The 19,380-nt window shown below is 28.3% G+C and overlaps 1 protein-coding gene across 5 annotated transcripts in view; it reads left to right on the top strand.

The window, feature by feature from the left end:
* LOC121118926 (uncharacterized) overlaps positions 1 to 19,380 on the top strand; it is a 363,098-nt gene that overhangs the window by 65,466 nt on the left and 278,252 nt on the right. For all 5 annotated transcript variants that reach the window (XM_071888266.1, XM_071888269.1, XM_071888267.1 and 2 more), the window contains exons 2-3: positions 1,954 to 2,006; positions 9,999 to 10,402. In XM_071888266.1, coding sequence (XP_071744367.1) covers positions 10,119 to 10,402 — 284 coding nt within the window. In that variant the 5' untranslated portion in view covers positions 1,954 to 2,006; positions 9,999 to 10,118. The remainder of the gene's footprint in view (positions 1 to 1,953; positions 2,007 to 9,998; positions 10,403 to 19,380) is intronic.

A 19,380-nucleotide genomic window follows, 5' to 3' on the forward strand; every position in this document is an offset into this window, starting at 1 on the left:
TGTAAGGCAAGTTTGATTTTTCACTAAAAGTTGATTTTTTTCATAAAACAAGATCGATTCCCCGTACACCAAATTTTTTTTAAATGTATGAGTTATCAATTCGAAAATATACCAAAAAATTAAAAACCCAAAAAACGAATTATTGTACAAACGGAGAAAGGGAGACTTATATTTACCAAAATCAGAATTTTCACATTATCAATTATATGTTGGATTTTCAAGACTGTCAAAAGGGGGTGCAAGTTTGAATATATTTACATCAAATGGACAGAAACAGCCAAAAAAATATTGTATACAAGGATGTTTTACAATACAAATTTACCTAATATATATGTATTTATAGTTTATAGTAGATCGTTTTAGTCTAGAATTTTAACAGGAACAAAGTATAAATAAATTATTTTTAATTTTTCATCGGCTATCATTCAGATAGCGTGTTTGTGCGAGAAAATCATAAATATTATTGATTCAAAATCAGTTTGTAAAATCAAGTTTCCATATGTATTGTGTTCACTCTACATACAATGACGAATATTTACATCATCTTCCTTAATTGAAGATGGAAAAGAAAAGAAAAAAAGAAATAATTTGGAGCTTTATATTCTAAGGAGAAAAATCTAAAAAGAAAACAGTCTTATTTGCCTATGTATTAATATTTAAAAAAACAATACAAAAACAAAGTAGAGGTAGACGCGTATTTTTATTATTTCTTTGTTTATTAGTATGGTACTCACTCAAACCGAAGATAAAAGCAAAAACCCTAGAGTATGTTGAATATACATACAAAATATTTGAGTAAATATTTGCTCTGTATAAAAAAACTAAAAATATCCATCCACAATTCTTAGCGCATTACAAATACATACATACGCTCACGTGTATATTTGTAGTGGCCTTTTGTGTCCTTACATCGTGTCGTTAGGAGATATTTTCTCTCTTAACATTGTAATGTTTCACAAATTAACTCGATCTAGTTCAAATTCAAATAAACTACGTTTCAAACTCAGATTAGAGAAAAAGAAAAAAAAGAAAAATACAGTATATCAATTTACATGTTGAATATCATTTATTGACCAAATGTCCCAAATTGTCCGTCAGTAAAAAGGTTTTTTTGTACCAATTGTACTAGAACCCAACAAAATGTAGTATCCATTTTTGTAATGGTGAGATAACGCCGTGTCCTACCTTTCAAATACCACTTCTAATGATATTAAATAAGTATTATTGGTTTTGAATCAGTCCTATGTCTGCATTCATAATTTTTATATTTTTCATCACCTCTGATTCTTTTTTATAATCGGTCTGGTCTTTTCCATCATGGACCAGCCCTAAGAACCCATTATCTTTTTTTTTCTTCACACCTACCAGGTATTGATGAAAATAAAAACCAATAACAGAATAGAATAGCTAGAAAATATAATAATACTATAGGTTAAGTACAAAACTTCAACAGCTGACATGACGTAGTTAGTAACAACGTCAAAATAAAACTATAAAAGATCGATGGGGACCGATCCTAGGACTGAAAAAATTAATCAGTACAGGAGAGCAGTATTCTAATTTTTTTATAGATCGATCACACATTAGTAATAATACAAGACGACTATTAATAATGAACTTAAATCTCTAAAGCAATTTCCACAAATCCAACAGAACCCTTACGTAATCCTTCCTGTGAATTCATTTCATGTGGGAGGAAGCGAATAATCACGTTTATGTTTATATAAAAATCCATTATTTGTATTTAAATAGATGCTTTTTCTATGAATCACAACGGAAACTTCTTGAAAATACTTTTCTTTTCATTAAACAAAGCATCAAATAGTATGTCTCAACTTATTTTTATGATGTTACATAAATATACTTAATGCGTATATTATAATTTCAATCATAAATATCATGAAGCGTTTTTATTCCTCTCACTAAAGTTCTACTTTTTTTATTTCTATATAGGATACGCCTCACTTAAGAATCAGCCAATGGATCATAAAACACCTATTCCATAGGTAAGTACTTATATATATTTGTGGTGTGCCAACATAATATATAAAAGGTTCAATATTTTTTATCCTTGGATTGAGAGGGAGGTGTGTTTTTGATTGCTTTTACTTCGAAAAATATGCTAAGGAACTTTTATTCAAAATTTCCCTTGACAAGTCTTGTTCGTCTTGGGAGAAGGCCAGAATTGTGCCGTTCAGAAGGCAGCCATGTTCTCCCTGCAGAGATGCTGCACCTTCTTAGATGTACGTTCTGGGGTACCGTCTTAGATAAACACATAGTTATCCCTGGGGAACGTGCTGTTTAATCATGGCATGACGTGGTACCTGAGGACCTTGTAGTTGATGTCCATGTTGACTTTCTCGTTGGTTTTGAAGAAGTAGGGAGGCATTTTGCTGCCGTCAGACCCCACGACGCCGAGGACTATGACTTGAGCTAAATGTTTGGTCCTGAACGATCCCTTGAACTGAGCTCTTGATTCAACAAAGAAGTAATCATTTCTCCTGTTCACAACAGCGTCCTCCCGTCGATTAATGCACGGAGGAGATCGCACACCCTCTGCCGTTTTGCTTGTTGCTTGAACATTTTTGATCGCACAAAAACAAAACAAATATCAAACTGTAGCTTTTTGTCATTTCTTTTCAAATGGCGCCAAGAAATTGTCAGACTTTTAGAACTGAGACTAGACGGCATTGAAAAGGGCTCTAATTTTTAAGTCATCAAGATGTAAATAGTAGATTTGATTAATAAAAGGGTCATTAACTAAAAAATAAAATAGAATAGTACTATAACGAACCTCAACAACTCAAATCAGAACTAAAAAGGGTCATTGCTGCATGTCTGTGATGTAATACTTTGTTAACTTAATTTTGAAGCCATCAACATTTTAAAAATAAGTAACATTATGTCAAAATATATTTATTTAAATCAATCATTTGGTAACCAATGAAAAACTGTTGGATATCATTGGTCTTATACATGGCTACTTAACTGATGACTTGCAGTTGGAGTGCAGACCTCTTGAGTGGTTTAGTTGGAATACAGGCTTGAGAGAAGGATAAAAAATGTCATCAAATTTCTAAGGTAGCCAAAAAATGAAAATATTTTGGAAAATAAAAATTAAAAATTTATGGACCATTGAATACATTGAATCTTGTCTAAGCGAACCCTTGAAATATTTCAAACCTATCACATTATTTTTCTTTAATTGTAGTGATGATTTTTTGTGAAATTTAAATGCAATTTGCAGCCCTTCTGAAGGATTAATCAAGATGATTTATTTAATATAAATGGAAGACAATTGATTAGTTGAAGAGTAAAAATGTACTTCAAACTCATATAAAGAAAAAAATATGACCCTTTGCTTTTTATATTCACAGACCACATTTTTTCTTTTTCTAAGATATAATTTTCTACCATGACAATAATAATGTATTAGCTTACCTTAAAATGGGCTATATAAGCATATCTAAGTCGGGTTGGAGGGAGACTTTGTGAGTTTTGCAAAGCTCATTAGTTGTAAGTGGATTTTACTCATAATTTTTTCATAAAATAATGATGATTAAAATGGAAATGATATAATGGAAAAGACAAAATTTCTTGCCTTTTCGTGAAAATTTATTTTATTTCGTTTGTTTAACATTAATAAAATTAAAATTCTTATACTTATGCATTTATATATATTAAATTGAACAAATTTAATTATTATTTGTCAAGGGAATATTTTAAATGATAAATAGCACATTCAATTAGTATCCTTTGCCTTTTTAATTTAATAAAATAAGTTTTTTTTTACATTTAATTTATTTGTAGCTTTCTTTTTTAAAATTACATGACAATTCCATCATAATTTGAAATGTATTTGCATCATACACAATGATGCTAATCGTTTCCATTTTTAGATAACCCATTTTTGTTGAAGTTGTCAACCTGAAGAGTGAATATTTTCCCTAATCTCCTATCTTTATTATTTAATTCCTGAGGTGTAAACTTCCTTTGATACTACGTACAAGCTATTATTGAGTTACAGACAGAGACGCAAAACGTGGACTCGAAAGATGGATTTATAAATACATCAATAATTTTATATTTTCAAAAATAGGCAAAAAAATAATGTTAACAATGTTATATGTTGTAATAATGTTAGTAACAAACATGTAGACATGTAGGTTTTTGCAATTTTTAGGACAAGGATATAAACTTTAGTAAGGAACTAGAAACAGTTCTAGACCATTTGATCTAATGTGGGCCAAACCAATACAATAATAGAAAATGCCCTATTGCCAGTGTTGCAAGTATTTTTATCAGTAAGTCACTTAAAAATTAGATCAGAGCCGAGGGCAAAAAGGCTTATTTTAAATATCTAATAAAGGAAGGCATCAAACTTTGTAATATGAGCCAATCGGAAATAAATTAACTCCTGAGTACGGAGAAGAATTACTTTTTAAAAATTAAAATTTATTATCAAATTATGGTTTATGTATATTTTTTTCCTATCTGTAATTAATGAAAAGTTAAGCATTAAAAAAGTAAACAATTTTATTATGTGCTTATGAAATTCCTTTATACATTATAAGGAATCGGAACCGGCTAAAATTTTGGTATCGGTACATCCCTACTAAAAATCAATAATAAGATCTACGCATATTACATAAATATATTTTCGGCTTTTTAATTATGTTTTTTATTTTATTTTAGAAAATTCATTTCAATTCAATAACATCATATTTTTTATTAAATGTTTGATTAGCTTTTGTAAAAATTTTTTTTTTATATGTTTACTTGTTTAAATGAATTAGTTTTAATTGGATAAGGCAAATAATTGCTTTTGGATTTTTTAAAATTAATCTCCTTTAAGGATTTGGATTCTTTCATTACAGACCTACCCCTTTATTCAGGATTTGGTCTCTTTGGGTTATGCAATTGTAATTTATTTATATTTTAAAGAATCTTGTATTTTCGGCACATGATGTCTTAATGTCTTCGAAAAGCTATTGTGATACTTTAGAAGGCCTTTTACTTCAAGTGCATAGTGGTTGAAAAGTCCAATATATTAAGATCTGGTCTCTTATTAGGTCAAAATTTCTTTCATTTAAAGCAAAGCTTTCTGAGTTTAGTTTAAGCTGTGCTTCAGACCAGTCCTAAGAAGATGCTTCAGGCTTCCCGACTTGTAAGCGATTCTACATCATCAGGTCAATAGAAATTCATATGAATTTATAACATTATTTCAACTATATACAATAAGATCAAGTTATTTCCTATGAATATGCAGCAGTTTAAAAAATAATAAACTATGCATTACTACTAATTAGTGATGGGACGATGCTGAAAAAAATCTCGATGCGGATTCGAATATATATTTCAGACATTATTGAATACTAACAGTCTTAAGGCTATTTTACATCTTATCATATTTTTACTCATCTTAAACTGTAAGAGAAATCAATAAATACACTAAATCTCCATTTGGTTAACCGATTTTACAGCGAAACTAGCGAGTCTAATGGGTAAGCCGGAACAGTAAAATGATCATACACGTTTAGAAATGGTTGGTATGGTGTTAGATATGAGATACTTTATTTTCCAGATGATGATTCCGGTTTCAGAAAAAGAACCTGATTTTCTTATTCCCGATTCTATCACTACAAAGAATGATAGTAACAAATCACTAATGACAACCAAAAATATAATTTCTTTTAGCAGAAATAATCATTTAAATCCATGCAAAAATAAATATATCAAAATATGTTTTCAAACTTATCAACAGGAAGCCAAAGAAAGTATTTTATCTCTCTCATTCTCCCTATAACAAAGTAAGCCATGTCGGATTATATGAATAATATCAAATCCATGCATACATATTTTGTGACTTTTATTAAGAAAGCTCAATTATACCATAAGAACAAATAAATTAATAAGATTTTAACTGAAGAAAAATAAAAACAATTTTTGCTGTATTCAGGGAAAACAAAAGAAAAAAAATATATAAATACTACAATTAAATATATATTTAATGTGCATAGAGCTGTATCTAAGATTAATGAATATATTTTCCCAAATAATCAACTATTTAAATTACTAATCTACAAAGTATCCAACGAAATATCCATTGCAGTTCACATTATATGAGTCTTAAGTCAAATAATTAATTTTTGATGTATTTATAAATGACTCTTGCACCAGAAGAAGGTTAAATCCATTGAATATGATAATTTAGATGGATTGATTCAAATTAATGAATAAGTTCCTTACATGAAAGGTCCATCAAAGGAATTTTAGTTTTGGATGATACTTATTCATTTGAAAGTATTTATCTCAGGGTTTTTGCAGGATTATTATTTTTTTTTTTTTGAGAGGGAGGGGGGGGAGCTTGGTTTTTGGGATTTTTTTCCAAAATTAAAATTTTTGTTGAACAGTTTGTTGAATCCTTCAATAAAATATAGCTATTTCTAAAAATGAAAAATAATAATGATGTTCCTGTATTAGATTATGAATAGGCTGATATTTTTACTGATCTATCAATGCATTTCAATGGATTAAATGTTAAGGTACAAGGATAGAGTAAAAGTATTGATATTATATTTGTGTTTGATAGTAAACTCCAACGTGATTTAGAAACTAAAAGTTACAAATACTTTCCAAGAGTGAAAAAAAACCCCGTTAGAAATAAAGTGATCCAGATAACCGAGTTAGCCTATTTTACGTCAATTTGAAGCTCTCTGAAAAACCAATATTAATCAAGATTTGCACAATTTTAGGCGCTTGAACAAATAAAACTGATCATAAATAATCTTGACATTCAAAATTTTACCAAACTTAAAATATATTTGTTAAAATGGATAAGCAAAAATAATTTGGAAATTGTGTTAGTGGAATTCCAATACAGTTTCACTTGGACACAAAAGTTTATCGGTCTTTGTAGCAATCTATAAGATCGTAAGCGAGACAGGTTTTATGGATCTGGCTCTGGTAATCAAGATGTATTATTATTGTCATGAGACCTTTGTTGCTCTCAAAAGCATTGTTGACAATTTTTTCTTCAACATATGTATGCGAAACTTTTTTTGTCTACTTCTCGAAACTGCATCAATAATGAACAGAGGAATCAGTTAACTCATAATACCAGCTCAGCCTGTCTTTCAATAAGAAACACACATTATAAGTCATTTATTGAATAATTTGCAGTGGCGGGAGTACAGTGAAAATATTTGTCACATAAAAGTAACACGTAACGAGAAAAAAAAAAAACGATTAAAGAGTTTTTTAACACACCAACGGAAAAGTCTTCTCCTCATTGTACTATAAATATCTGTGATATTAACCCAATAATCAGTGATGAAACTCGTTAGCTTTTTGGGCATATTAAAAATAAGTAAAAAAAAATGAATATGTTTACCCTTACAGTTCGAAGAATGCTTGAGAGTAGAGCATCCTAGTTTGAAGGGCGTTTCATTGGAACAGCTTCAAGCACCTGTGACTGGGAAATTAACAAGGTCATAGGCAAAAATTACTCCGATTTCGACCATCAATTCTACTTGGAGTCCAACAAGGACTTTCAATTAGTACACGGCAACAAATCCTCAGGGTTCCTCTACGTCTTTTATGGACAAACATAAAAATATCGGTTTCGTATAAGATTACACATGTGTAATAAAAAAAGGAAGTTCACTTTTCAGGAATCAAATGATAATTATAGCAGGTTATGGAAAGAAAATTCACTTTGCAGGTTGCCAAATCCCCCCCAAAAAAAAAAAAAAAAAAAAAGCAGAAAAACCTGGGTGAATTTAAAAATTCTAACAATTAGCATAACTATCACTTTCCGCCCCAAAAGTTAATGCATGACAAGAATTATTTGATATTTTGAAATTCATAATCCTTGTTGTTTTTGGAAAAAAAACAAAAAAAAAACTCAAATTAGACCAATCCAAGTTCAGGACACTGATCAGGGGGGGGGGAAGAATTTGAAAACAACGGGAACGCCCTATGTGCCCATCTTGAAATTGGATTAATATTTTACTTTTCTAATAAAATTTACGTATTAATGAGTAGACGTGGGAATTGTGAGCGATCGCTCAATCGCTCCAAAAATGTTCACTTTGACATTATTGGGAAATAGCTCATTTTGCTTTATTTGTGTAAAAATTGTTCATTTTTCCAAACTGGTAAGAAATAAAAAGATAAAATTTGGATTTAAGTTAGATTACAGAACAACTTTTGAACCATCCTTCTTTTAGCTATCTTTTTGGAGATACAATCAGGGTTATTATTGTATGATTGGACATGTAAAGGAGACAGATTTTTGACAACATCCAATTAGAGGAAGGTGAAATTTGGGCCAAAGTTGACAGTTGAATAATCCCCCTTTAATCTTGTAAGAAAGGAGAAATACTTTTGCGCCAAATTGTAAAGTTCAGCAATTTTCAGTTGTAGTGATGATTAGATGCCTCCATGGAACAAGATTCCTGAAGATCTCGCCAGCATCCAACTACTAATGTGGACCTTGAACGGCCTTTCAGAACTTTTACTTTTATGAATAAATTATGATAAATACAAAATTAAATACTAGTTGCTTTAAATCTTCCTTATAAAACTGTATTTTCTTTAAATAAAAATTTGTATATTCAGGGTGCTCATATTTCAAAATTTTAGTGCTGTTTTTTTGGTCATTTTGGCAAAAAGAATAGCTCAAAAATCCTGAGTCTATTGATAAGTTTTCTATGACACTATATAAGTAGAAGATTCAAGTTGCGTATGCAAAATAAAAAAAAAAGAATTTTAATAAAAAAAAAAAAAAAAACAATATCTATTTTAATAGTTGCTAATTATAATTGCTAGTCGTAGGATTCAATATGAATACCATTTGTTTTGAACATATTACATTTTTTGCTACAAAATCCCACCATAATGTTATTGATGATTTCATGTACAAAGTAATAAAATAAACTAGAAAAATATGTCAAACACGATTTGCTCTTACTCATTTATTTTTTATTTTGAAAGTAATATTTTCGGATAATTAATAGAATTACTTTTGACACTTTTGTTTAATAATTTTATGAAATACCATTTTATTTTTATTTTTTTCAAATACTCAAAGTACCCTTTCAATTTTTTTAACATCAAATTGTACATAATATATGTGATTGACATATTATGTATTGTATTGGGTGTTGCATAAAAATTGAAACTCTCCCTTTAACTCTTATAACTCGAGGTTGTGTGAACCCGTTTCAAAGCTTAAAATGCGTTGGAAACTTCTTAGTTAATGTTTGCTTTTCTGCAGTGCATTGCACTGACTTAAAAAAAATTCTTCATAATTTGAATTTTAAAAAAATAGAGCATTTTTTCTAAATCAATTTATTTATTTTGACCGACAACAATAATAACATTATCTATTACACTTTCTCATAATCACAGTCCGCGTAGGGGCATGATTAATAAATAAACGAATTGTTATGAAGAATAAGTGGTATCGACGTAGCTCATGATCAACGCACTCGGGAAAAATTATTGTCTTGAGCTCAATGTGCGTAGTTTCACGCACAGATCATTCCTAGATAAATTAGTATACTTTATGTACATGGACACGTTAAAAAAAAACACGTTAGGTTGGATTAATTGTATGCCCACATAAAGGACAGATACAATATTTGACATTGTATATTGGAGTGACAACAAAAATCATTTTTTTACAAAAGTAAATGTCTTAGGTTAAAAAATGGTTCCTAATTGTACAACAAACATTTAATAAAAGTTTAGACAATTTTGAAAAATATTTAGAGGTAGCTGAACGGCCCTAAATTTATAAAAATTACATTTTTAAAGAAAAAACTTGAGTATTTGCTTGAATACTATCCATTTCCTCAAATTAAAGCCTTTTTGGTTTTTTTTTGTAGGTATTTATTTCATAATTATGAATATTTTTAATTTTAGTTTAATTGTAGGATTATACCTGATGGCTTTACTCATAACTAAAAGTATTATAACTTATTTTCTTTCAGGCCATTCCGATTTTGATAAAACAACAGTGGACTCAAAACTCTGAACTCATTTAATAATAAAAAAAAGATATTTTATATCCTTCTATTCTTGTAAATACATCATAAATATATATAAAAACCATGTTTTTAAACCCTTGGTACTCTGGGCAACAGCGCCAAGTCCCTGAAACCCCGTCTAGTCAAAAACCCAAAAAAAGTGTTGAAGCCCCTTCATCCATCACAACCACCACCACAACTTCTGTCCCTCTTTCCCAACATAGTCTGTCTGATAATGATGATGAAGAGCTCAAACAGCACTCTCCATACTTATCTGCCGTCTCCAGATCAAGATATACGGTTCAGAATCGTCTTGGAGCTGGATGGACCGTGCATCTCTCTCCTGAGGGACGTTTCTACTATTGCAAGTAAGTTGTTTTTTAAATTCTTCCCTTCGATCGTTAGATGACTCTATTTCAAAGGTACAGGAGCGTAGTTTCCTCTCATGAAATATAGGTGGCGTGAGCGTTACTTGATATTATATTTTTTCTTATTTTATATTGGTGGGTTACGCCATCTATTCATATTTTGTAGAACTAGGAACATAGGATTGTTTGTTCTATATTTTTATTTATATTATATTTTTGACCTAAGTGAGAAAATATTAAATTTTTTCTATTCGATAAAATTCATTAACATTTTTTAAATTCCATGTGCCGTTTTATTAATATTTATTATCATACAATTTTTATCATATAAAAAGGACTAACTATGTATATGAAATATCAACGCTCTCTTTTATTACAGTCTGTAAATATTGTTAGATATTCATTTATGTATACTCTTCTAAATATTAAAACTGCCTTATCTGACATTTAAACAAAATAAAAAATGATTGTTATGAGAATGTTCATCAAAGTAACATTGTATTCAAATAAACAGTTTTATATAAATCTTTTGCTACAAACTATGTTTATTATGCAAAACAATATTTTATTTTATAGCTTACCAATATCAGGGGTGTCATCAGGATTATATATTTTTATTCTTACGGGGGGCTTGGTTTTTGTAATTAAAAAAAAAAAATCCAAGAATTAAATTTTTTTGGAAAAAATTTCAACAATTATATTTCAAATGTAATATTTTTTGGAATTTTTTTCAAACATCTACAGCTGTTAACAAAAAATTAACTTTTTGGAGTAAAATTTGAAATATTAAATTTTTTGGAATAAAATTTCGAATATTTAACTTTTTGGAACCAATTTCAAATATCCACTGCTATTGACAAAAAATGAAATTTTATGGATCAAAATTTCAAATGTTAAACTTTTTGGAAAAAAAATTCATAGCTATTGACAAAAAAATTTTTTTTTTTTCAAATATTAAATTTTCTAGTAAAATACAAAAATTCTTTAATTGGGGGGGGGGGAGGCTATAGCCCCTCCAGTCACCCCCTGCGATCGCCCCTGAATATGTTCTGTAGACATAGTAAATGAAATATTGTTTATTCTTTTTTCACTACAATATCCTTAGTGAAGAGAGTGGTAAATAAATACCGCGGAGAAATGCCCCATCTCATTATTATTAATTAACTTTATTATTGGAAAACTGCCAATGTTTTACAACCTCACAAAAATCCTGTATGCATAAGTCCATAGGAGTGGATTTGCAATTTGCGTTATCTCATTTTTTTAAAAGCTTTCTTAAAATGGCAGATACAACATTTTTGCCAATTAAGGCTGGGGCGTCTGCAGGGGGGGGAGGTAACTTGTAGAGGCTGAAACCCCATAGTCCGAAATTTTGGCTGTTTACTAGAATGTTGTTCGTCATTCGGGCAAATTATGCAGCAGAGAAAAAAATTTAATATTTGAAATTTTTTCCAAGAAATTAAATTTTTTTGCGAGTAGCTATGGATTTTTGAGTTTTTCAAAAAACTTAATTTTTCAATTTTTTTGTTTAATTCAAAACAATTCATATTTCAAATATGTTTCCAAAAATTTTCAATTTTTTTCCTTCAAAACATTAAATTTTTCAATATTTTTCCTTGAAAACATTAAATATTTCAATTTTTTTCCTTGAAAACATTAAATATTTCAATTTTTTTTCTCCAAAAACAATAATTTTCTTTCAGTAACTATAAAGTTTTGACTTTAGAAAAAAAAAAACCAAAATTAGCCTCTATTAGAATACTATATATATATTTTTTTGGGGGCTAATTTAGGCCTATAGTTATCATAAAGTAAAACTAATGACAATAAATGTTAGAAGTGGGAAATCCAAGACCAATATTAATCCAATAAGAAATAATGATAAAGAGATGCACAATAATGATAATTTTCTTCTCATTCTTAATTTTTTCCTCCAACAAATTGTTTAAATATTTATGAAAATAATCATTTAAATTAGTTTAATGAGACTCACTTAGATAAATTAGTTTTACTTTTTAATTTCTATATGTATTTTTTCTTCTTTTTTTTTTGTATTTGAAGAATAAAACTTTTAAAAAATTCAATATTTTGTACGCATAATTCATGTATGTTCTGCTAATATTAGTATTAAAAACTAATGTTATTAGACTATTAGTATTAATAAAAATAACGATATAACTACTTTTTTTTAATATAATGGTAATTACCTTAGGGCCTGATGATAAGGAACGTAAATCAATTACCTTCCAGGCAATTTATATATGTATAAATACATATTTTATCATCATTTTTGAAAGTAAGTGAAAATATATGTGTAAAGAGTTGGATATTTATTCTTTTGTTTTTTTCGCTTTTATATCTCACAGTCCCGCTATGAATATGTTGTGAAGAAGTTGTGATGTCCTTACAAGTTGCAACTTGTATAAGAAAATTATACAAGTAGCAATTTCTTTGTCTTGAAATGCATTATTTAATTATAGGGGGACCATTCGTATTGCCAACTATAGATTGGTACTACGATTTTCATTTGAACTATTCAAATGACATGGAAGGAGTTTCCGCAGGATTATATATATATATTTTATTTTGGAGGTTGGGGGAGGAGCTTAGTTTTTGGAATTTCTTTAAAAAAAAAAAAAAAATCTATAGCTGTTTACAATAAAATTTCAAAATAAAATTTTTAGTATTACATTTTTAGAACAAAAATTTCAAAAATTCATAGCTATTCATAAAATAATTAATTTAGTGGAAAAGAAATTTCCACAAAATCCATAGCCATTCACATAATTTAAAAAATTTAATTTCAAGTAATACATTTTTGAGAAAATATTTCAAAAATCCACAATTGTCTACAAAAATCAAAAATCAAAAATTTATAGTTATTCACAAATTTTTTTTCTGAACGATATTCATGGTTATTTTGTATTTATGAACAATAAAACTGTTGTAATCTGAACTTTATAATGTGCTACTTTGCTAACTTTAGATTTGTACTATAATATCATTTTGAACTAAATATTAAAATGAGATGGTTATTACATATTTATGAGTAATATAACTCAAGAAACCTTTTTAATATCACAAAATACGCCCCAGCACCTTAATGTAATAATATTTACATTAATTTTTTAAGTCCAAAGTATTCCATGGCAAGACTCTGAATTCACTCCCGTGTTTAAAAATTGTTTCTTTCTTATTTCATTTATCAATGTTTTTATGTAGGACTACCAAAAAGATTATCAAATTTTTCTTTGACCTTATTAAAACGTAAAGCATGAAGATATTAAACGGATTTGACTTTGGATAATCCGTGTGCCGGGGTGTGTTATAGCATATTAGAAGGGTTTCTTGCTGTTTAGAAATGCAACGGCAGTGGAGTTTAAACTGCCTTTTATCGTTTGAATATTATATATATACAACGAAATTGCTGTCGATAACATTGTCTTGACATGAAATTGCCCACAATGATATTGCATCATGATGATATTACCCAGAACGATTTCGTCTCACGATGATAATGTAGACGACAATTTTATCAAGCAAAGAGTTTGTCTGCAACCTTTTTACTAATAATCTTTTTACAATGAACCCGTATATTAAATATGAATTAAAAAAAAGAGAGGATTAGCGAGTTAGTCTTAGCATGTATCTTTATTATTATTAAACGATGAACATATTTATAAGGATTCCAATTATAATGGCTAAAGGGATAAAAGAACATCAAATGTTGTCTTTCGACAAGTTTGACTAAATTCTGGAATTATTTAAATATTAATAAAATAGTTTCTTTTTATAGTTTAAGGCAAAACAATTTTCATTTTCAGCTCGTCTTACCCTAATCATCATGTTCTTTATTTTATCATTACCTCTAATAGTGTGTAGGTTCTTTTAAAAGCACACGAGTCCTGCTTTTTAAATTCTGTAACCCAATTTGACCCGTTACAAAAAATCTTAAATTGAAAGTAATGAAAAGATTTATTTTGGATAGAGCTGCAATCTGCGTAATGGTGAAATACACACAACATGATTCACGAGCTAAAATCGCTTATCTCGAGTGATTCTCCATTTAATATACATTCATTCTTTAATTTTATGAATGATATATAATTAAGTGAAGCTTATATTATGAAATAAGAAACACAGGATATCCTGGGAGATAACCCCTAATAGTCTCATTCCTCGAGCGGACAGGCTCGTTTTCTCGAACATTAGGAAAGTTAATTAAAACACAAAACTACAAAATTGCCATCATAATAATCAATTGTGAGGACAATTATTGTGAAAATAAATCAATAATATTTGTCTACCTTTCCCTGATATATTGTATAAAAACTGATTTGGAGGAGTAAAATTTTTTTTTTTAGATAATCAATATTTTGTTAATAAGGTAGTCTGTTTTTTATTGTTTTTCTATAACTGATATCATTTCATTTTAATTACAGAGGGAACTATTAGGGAGTGAAATTTTGTACAAATGAATTCAAGACAATAATGGAATTTATCTATGAACGCAGAATCCAAAAATAATCTCAGTTTTTCTCTCAGTCATCTTAATTCTGAAATATCAGGGATTATAGTAATTCGGGACGATTATGGTTTAGAGTCCTTTTTTACCCTTAAAACAAGTATCTAAAAAAACAACTCGTTTTATTTTAATTTTTAATTAATAGATATTTTGCATAGCGTCATTAATTAAAATAGAGTGTTTCCCTGGTTTTAAACTAAATTTATTACATTATTATAAGTTTCTTAAAATTTAATAGCAGGATGAGTAAAACTTATGCAACAGTTTTTTTAAATTTTGTATCTTGTTCTGAACTCGATATATTTCATTTTTCGGCTGAAAAATGATGAAAAACGACACTCCTCTTTAGACGCTTATAACTTCTTTATAATACATAATGATGATGAATTTCACAGCTTATATTATAGAAAAATAGATAATGCATAATTTTTAAAAAGATCTATTAAAAAATAATCATCTCCAAGGATTTTTGTTCAATTTGGTATTTTTTAAGTAATCCTATTTTTATGGGTTATTTATACAAAATGAGTGTTCCCCTTGTGTTAGTGGTTGTTATTTTGTCATCAATTGAAATAATTTTATTAAAATTCAAAACTCAGTCATTAAGGAAACAGTTACAATTTGTTATTACAATTTTTCTTGTATTGTTTATTTTAATATTGTATATTTACGCTTCACCAAATAATTTTTTTATTTGGCAAGTTTTATTTACAATAATTTAGCCAAAACAAAAAGTTTTTCAACTGTTACCAGTCTTCCCCTTACCCCTACTTCATCACATTTTAATTTATCTATTGCTTTTAAATATATGCTCCTCTGTTAATAAGGAAATCTAATTAAATGACTCACTCAGCTGAAGAAAGTAATTTATTTAAAAAAAAAAAAAAAAAAAAAAAATACAAGGAAGATTTATTTGAAGAGCTCTCTAGGATTAATTATCTATCTGAGATTGATTTTTATATTGGATAAATATAGTACCTACCAACAACTTGTATTATATATGGTAAAAACATTGATTTTTTCATCCGTCCACCATCACTCGAATGGAAGGAGAAAGAGAGATAAGGAACTTTTTATTGAATTTGTTCCTACCTATACATTATAAGTAAGATTATATAAGTCACTCAAATTCGTGAGAGTTTGGCTCTGAGTGTTTTTCACTCGCTGTTAAGAGCCCTTTGAACATTTCATCATTTTTCACGGTGGACTTATTATACCAAAGAAAATATTAGCTATATATAATTCGTTACTGTTATGTTCCGAAAAATTAATCGGATTGAGGGAACAAGAGCAGAACATTAGTAAATTGGTATTCATACTGCTCCCTAGACCTAGATCGCAATACAGGCTTAACATAGATGGATCAACATTAACATTTTATTGTTTATTTTATTACGATTGATCAAGTCACATACGGGAAATAGTAATCAATTAATTATTCCTGAATTATGTATAAAAGTGTGATAGACAACAATTCATTCGAGAGATGTATTCAATATAAATGGGTTCTATTTATTGTCATCAAGAATTTTATTTTTTCAATGCTTTACCTTGTTTTGTACGTGGTTTGTAATAAATCAATCAATATTATTATTGTCAATTTATCAGAATTTTGTTTAAAATCTTTATTTACCTTGGATCATACTAATTCAAAATTTTAAATAATTAAATATTAATTGAATCTTAGACAGACATACACATAAGTACATAATTTGTCTATCCATGTTCATATAGGAGAATTTTTATAATTGTATAGAAGCAAAAGGAGATTATCTCATATTCCCCAAATTTCTGATGTTGTCTTTGTTAGGTGGGGTACTTCTGGGACTGGACTCGTGCATCCAAAACTATGGAAAGCGCCATAGAACAAAAAGTTGTGATTTTGCTTTCTTTTTAGAAAGCACAATCTGAAAATCATTCGTGGCACACATCTTGAGAAACACTGCTCTATACAGAGTACATGACTGATTTTACCTAAACCATTGGACAAATGACGTAAAAAACAAAGGGTTTTTAAAGTAAATACACTATACTAATTGTATATCACCTTACTCAAAGAGTGAGTGCGTCTTCTCTATGTAACTTAATACCCGTGCTCTTAAACAGATTACTGTTCAAGAAGAGAGGAGAAACAAGAGTGGAAGATGAAAAGGAAATCGTGATCTTCTTTTATGCCTTTTTAGATTTATACCATTACTTTTTCCATACTTTTAACTTGTATTCTGAAGGTTTTCACTTAAATATATATTATTTTTCTCAGATATGGGGGCTCTGATAAGATGATGATAAAAAGCTTGAATATAGATTTTGATAATGATATATATATATATAAATACCTAAGTTGTAATATAGGGGAAATAGGAAGTAAAAACCTTGACTTTCTTTTTGTCTCGTTTTCTCTTTTAATGTATAAAGAAATAATCATCATTTTTAAAAGATGATTTCTCATTTATAAAATGTCAATTTATATTCTCTGTGAATGAAGCTTCCTTTCAAATAAAAAATGTTGATGAGTAACTAATGATTGACCTATTTATATATATAAATTGATCATAACATCGAAAACAATGTCAAGATATTCAAAGATGTATCCAAAACGAAGAGCAAGAGTGGTAAAAAAGATGAGTGAAAAAGTTCTGAAAATTTTGGGTGTTTTTTTTCTTTCTTCTCAAAATAATCCTTTTGGTAAAAAATGACAATATATAAGGTTTGAGACAAATGGATGAATGCTTAGATGTAGTGCATTGATTTTGACTTATCTAAATTTCATAGTTATTTTAGAATTAGTTGAATTCTTAACTTAATGTCAAAATAAAGCAATTTATATGATAATTAAAATAAATATTGTAACTCTAAGAGTCTGCTGACTATAGTCAATATAGTGCTCCTCAAACCTTTACAGAAAGGTGCGAAACAAAGAACAAATGAGCAATATTTTTTCAGATATAGTTTCCAATGCGAGAACTTTTTTTTTGCGGTAAGGTCGTTGAGTATACTTGAATATTACTCTATGTATGTAACTAACTATGCATCCTCCTTGAATTCACTCTTTACGTCATTTTTTCTATAATAGAAACAGAGGTGTCCGTAGGATTATATATATACATATTTTTTTTTTGGGGGGGCTTGTTTATTGGATTTTTTTTTGCAAAAAACTTCAAAAATCCATAGTTATTCACAAAAAATTCTAAAAGTTAAGTTTCAAATATTATTTTTTGAAATTTCTTTTTAAAAATCCATAGCTATTTACAAAAATTAATTTTTTTTGAAAAATTAAATTTTCTGGAAAAAAATTAGAAAAAAAAAAATCAAATATTAAATTTTTCAGAGTTTTTTTTTCAAAGATCCATAAGTATTCTCAGAAAATGAAGGGCTTTGGAATTTTTTTTCAAAAATAAGAAATTTTGAAATGTTAAACTTGTTGAAAAAAAATAAAATAAGAAAAATGAATTCCCAAATATAATTTTTTTTGGAAATTTCTTTCAAAAATCTATAGATATTAACAGAAAATGACTTTTTTTTTCAATATGTGCAAAAGTACATTTTTTTGAACACTCCTGAAAAAGTGTGTGATCTGCCAGGTTAAATAGATTACACGTTGACAATTAATCTATTCAAACAAGCATGCACTCTACACCACTTTATTTAGAGGATGAGCGCTCCTGATCTGCTGAAGACATTTGACTCTTCAAAATAGGAAAAACCTATTAATAATAGGACATATATTTTGTAGATTACCAACATTTACTTTTTATTTAAAATATACGCTGACATGGAATTCTAGCAAAATTTTTACAAGTTTAATCATATTCTTAGATTATTGATTCAAATATAAATAAACAACGCTCACGTGTTTGTTGTTCTGGAGTAATTTATATAAAGGAAAAAAAAGTGTTGATTGTTGAGGCAAAAATGAAAATATATATACAAAAATATTTTTTTTTTCATTGGTTACTGCATATAAAATTATGATACTTATAGGTATGTTGTAAATAATGCCAGAGAAGGGCCTTGCATTTAAGTGTTACTAAACTGTAACTTCAAATGCGAAGTTAATATATTAATAAGACCTGAATAAGTTTTGAATTTTGAGACTTACTAAGATAATTATTTCAAGCATTTCTTTATATAATTGGAAGGGTGAATTATATATATACAATGTGATCTATATTTAGTCTCTCAACCTTTCTCTTCAAAAATAGAGAGAGAGTAAAAACATAAAATCAGCTGCTAATTACTTAATTCTAACCAATTATTCTCCAATTATGGTATTTTGGGAATTATTTATAGCTTAACAAGAGGAAATTTGAGCTCAAGGAATCAACTTTTGAAACACTAACATGGCACAAAAAAAGTCGAAAATCGACCTCTGACAAAATAGTATAAACATCATACATTTCTATGTTTGTGGGAAACGCTGACTGCCATGACAGAATTAGAGCAAGCAATTAGT

The sequence above is a fragment of the Lepeophtheirus salmonis genome, chromosome 5 (genome assembly GCF_016086655.4).
Source record: "Lepeophtheirus salmonis chromosome 5, UVic_Lsal_1.4, whole genome shotgun sequence".
Lineage (NCBI taxonomy): Eukaryota > Metazoa > Arthropoda > Copepoda > Siphonostomatoida > Caligidae > Lepeophtheirus > Lepeophtheirus salmonis.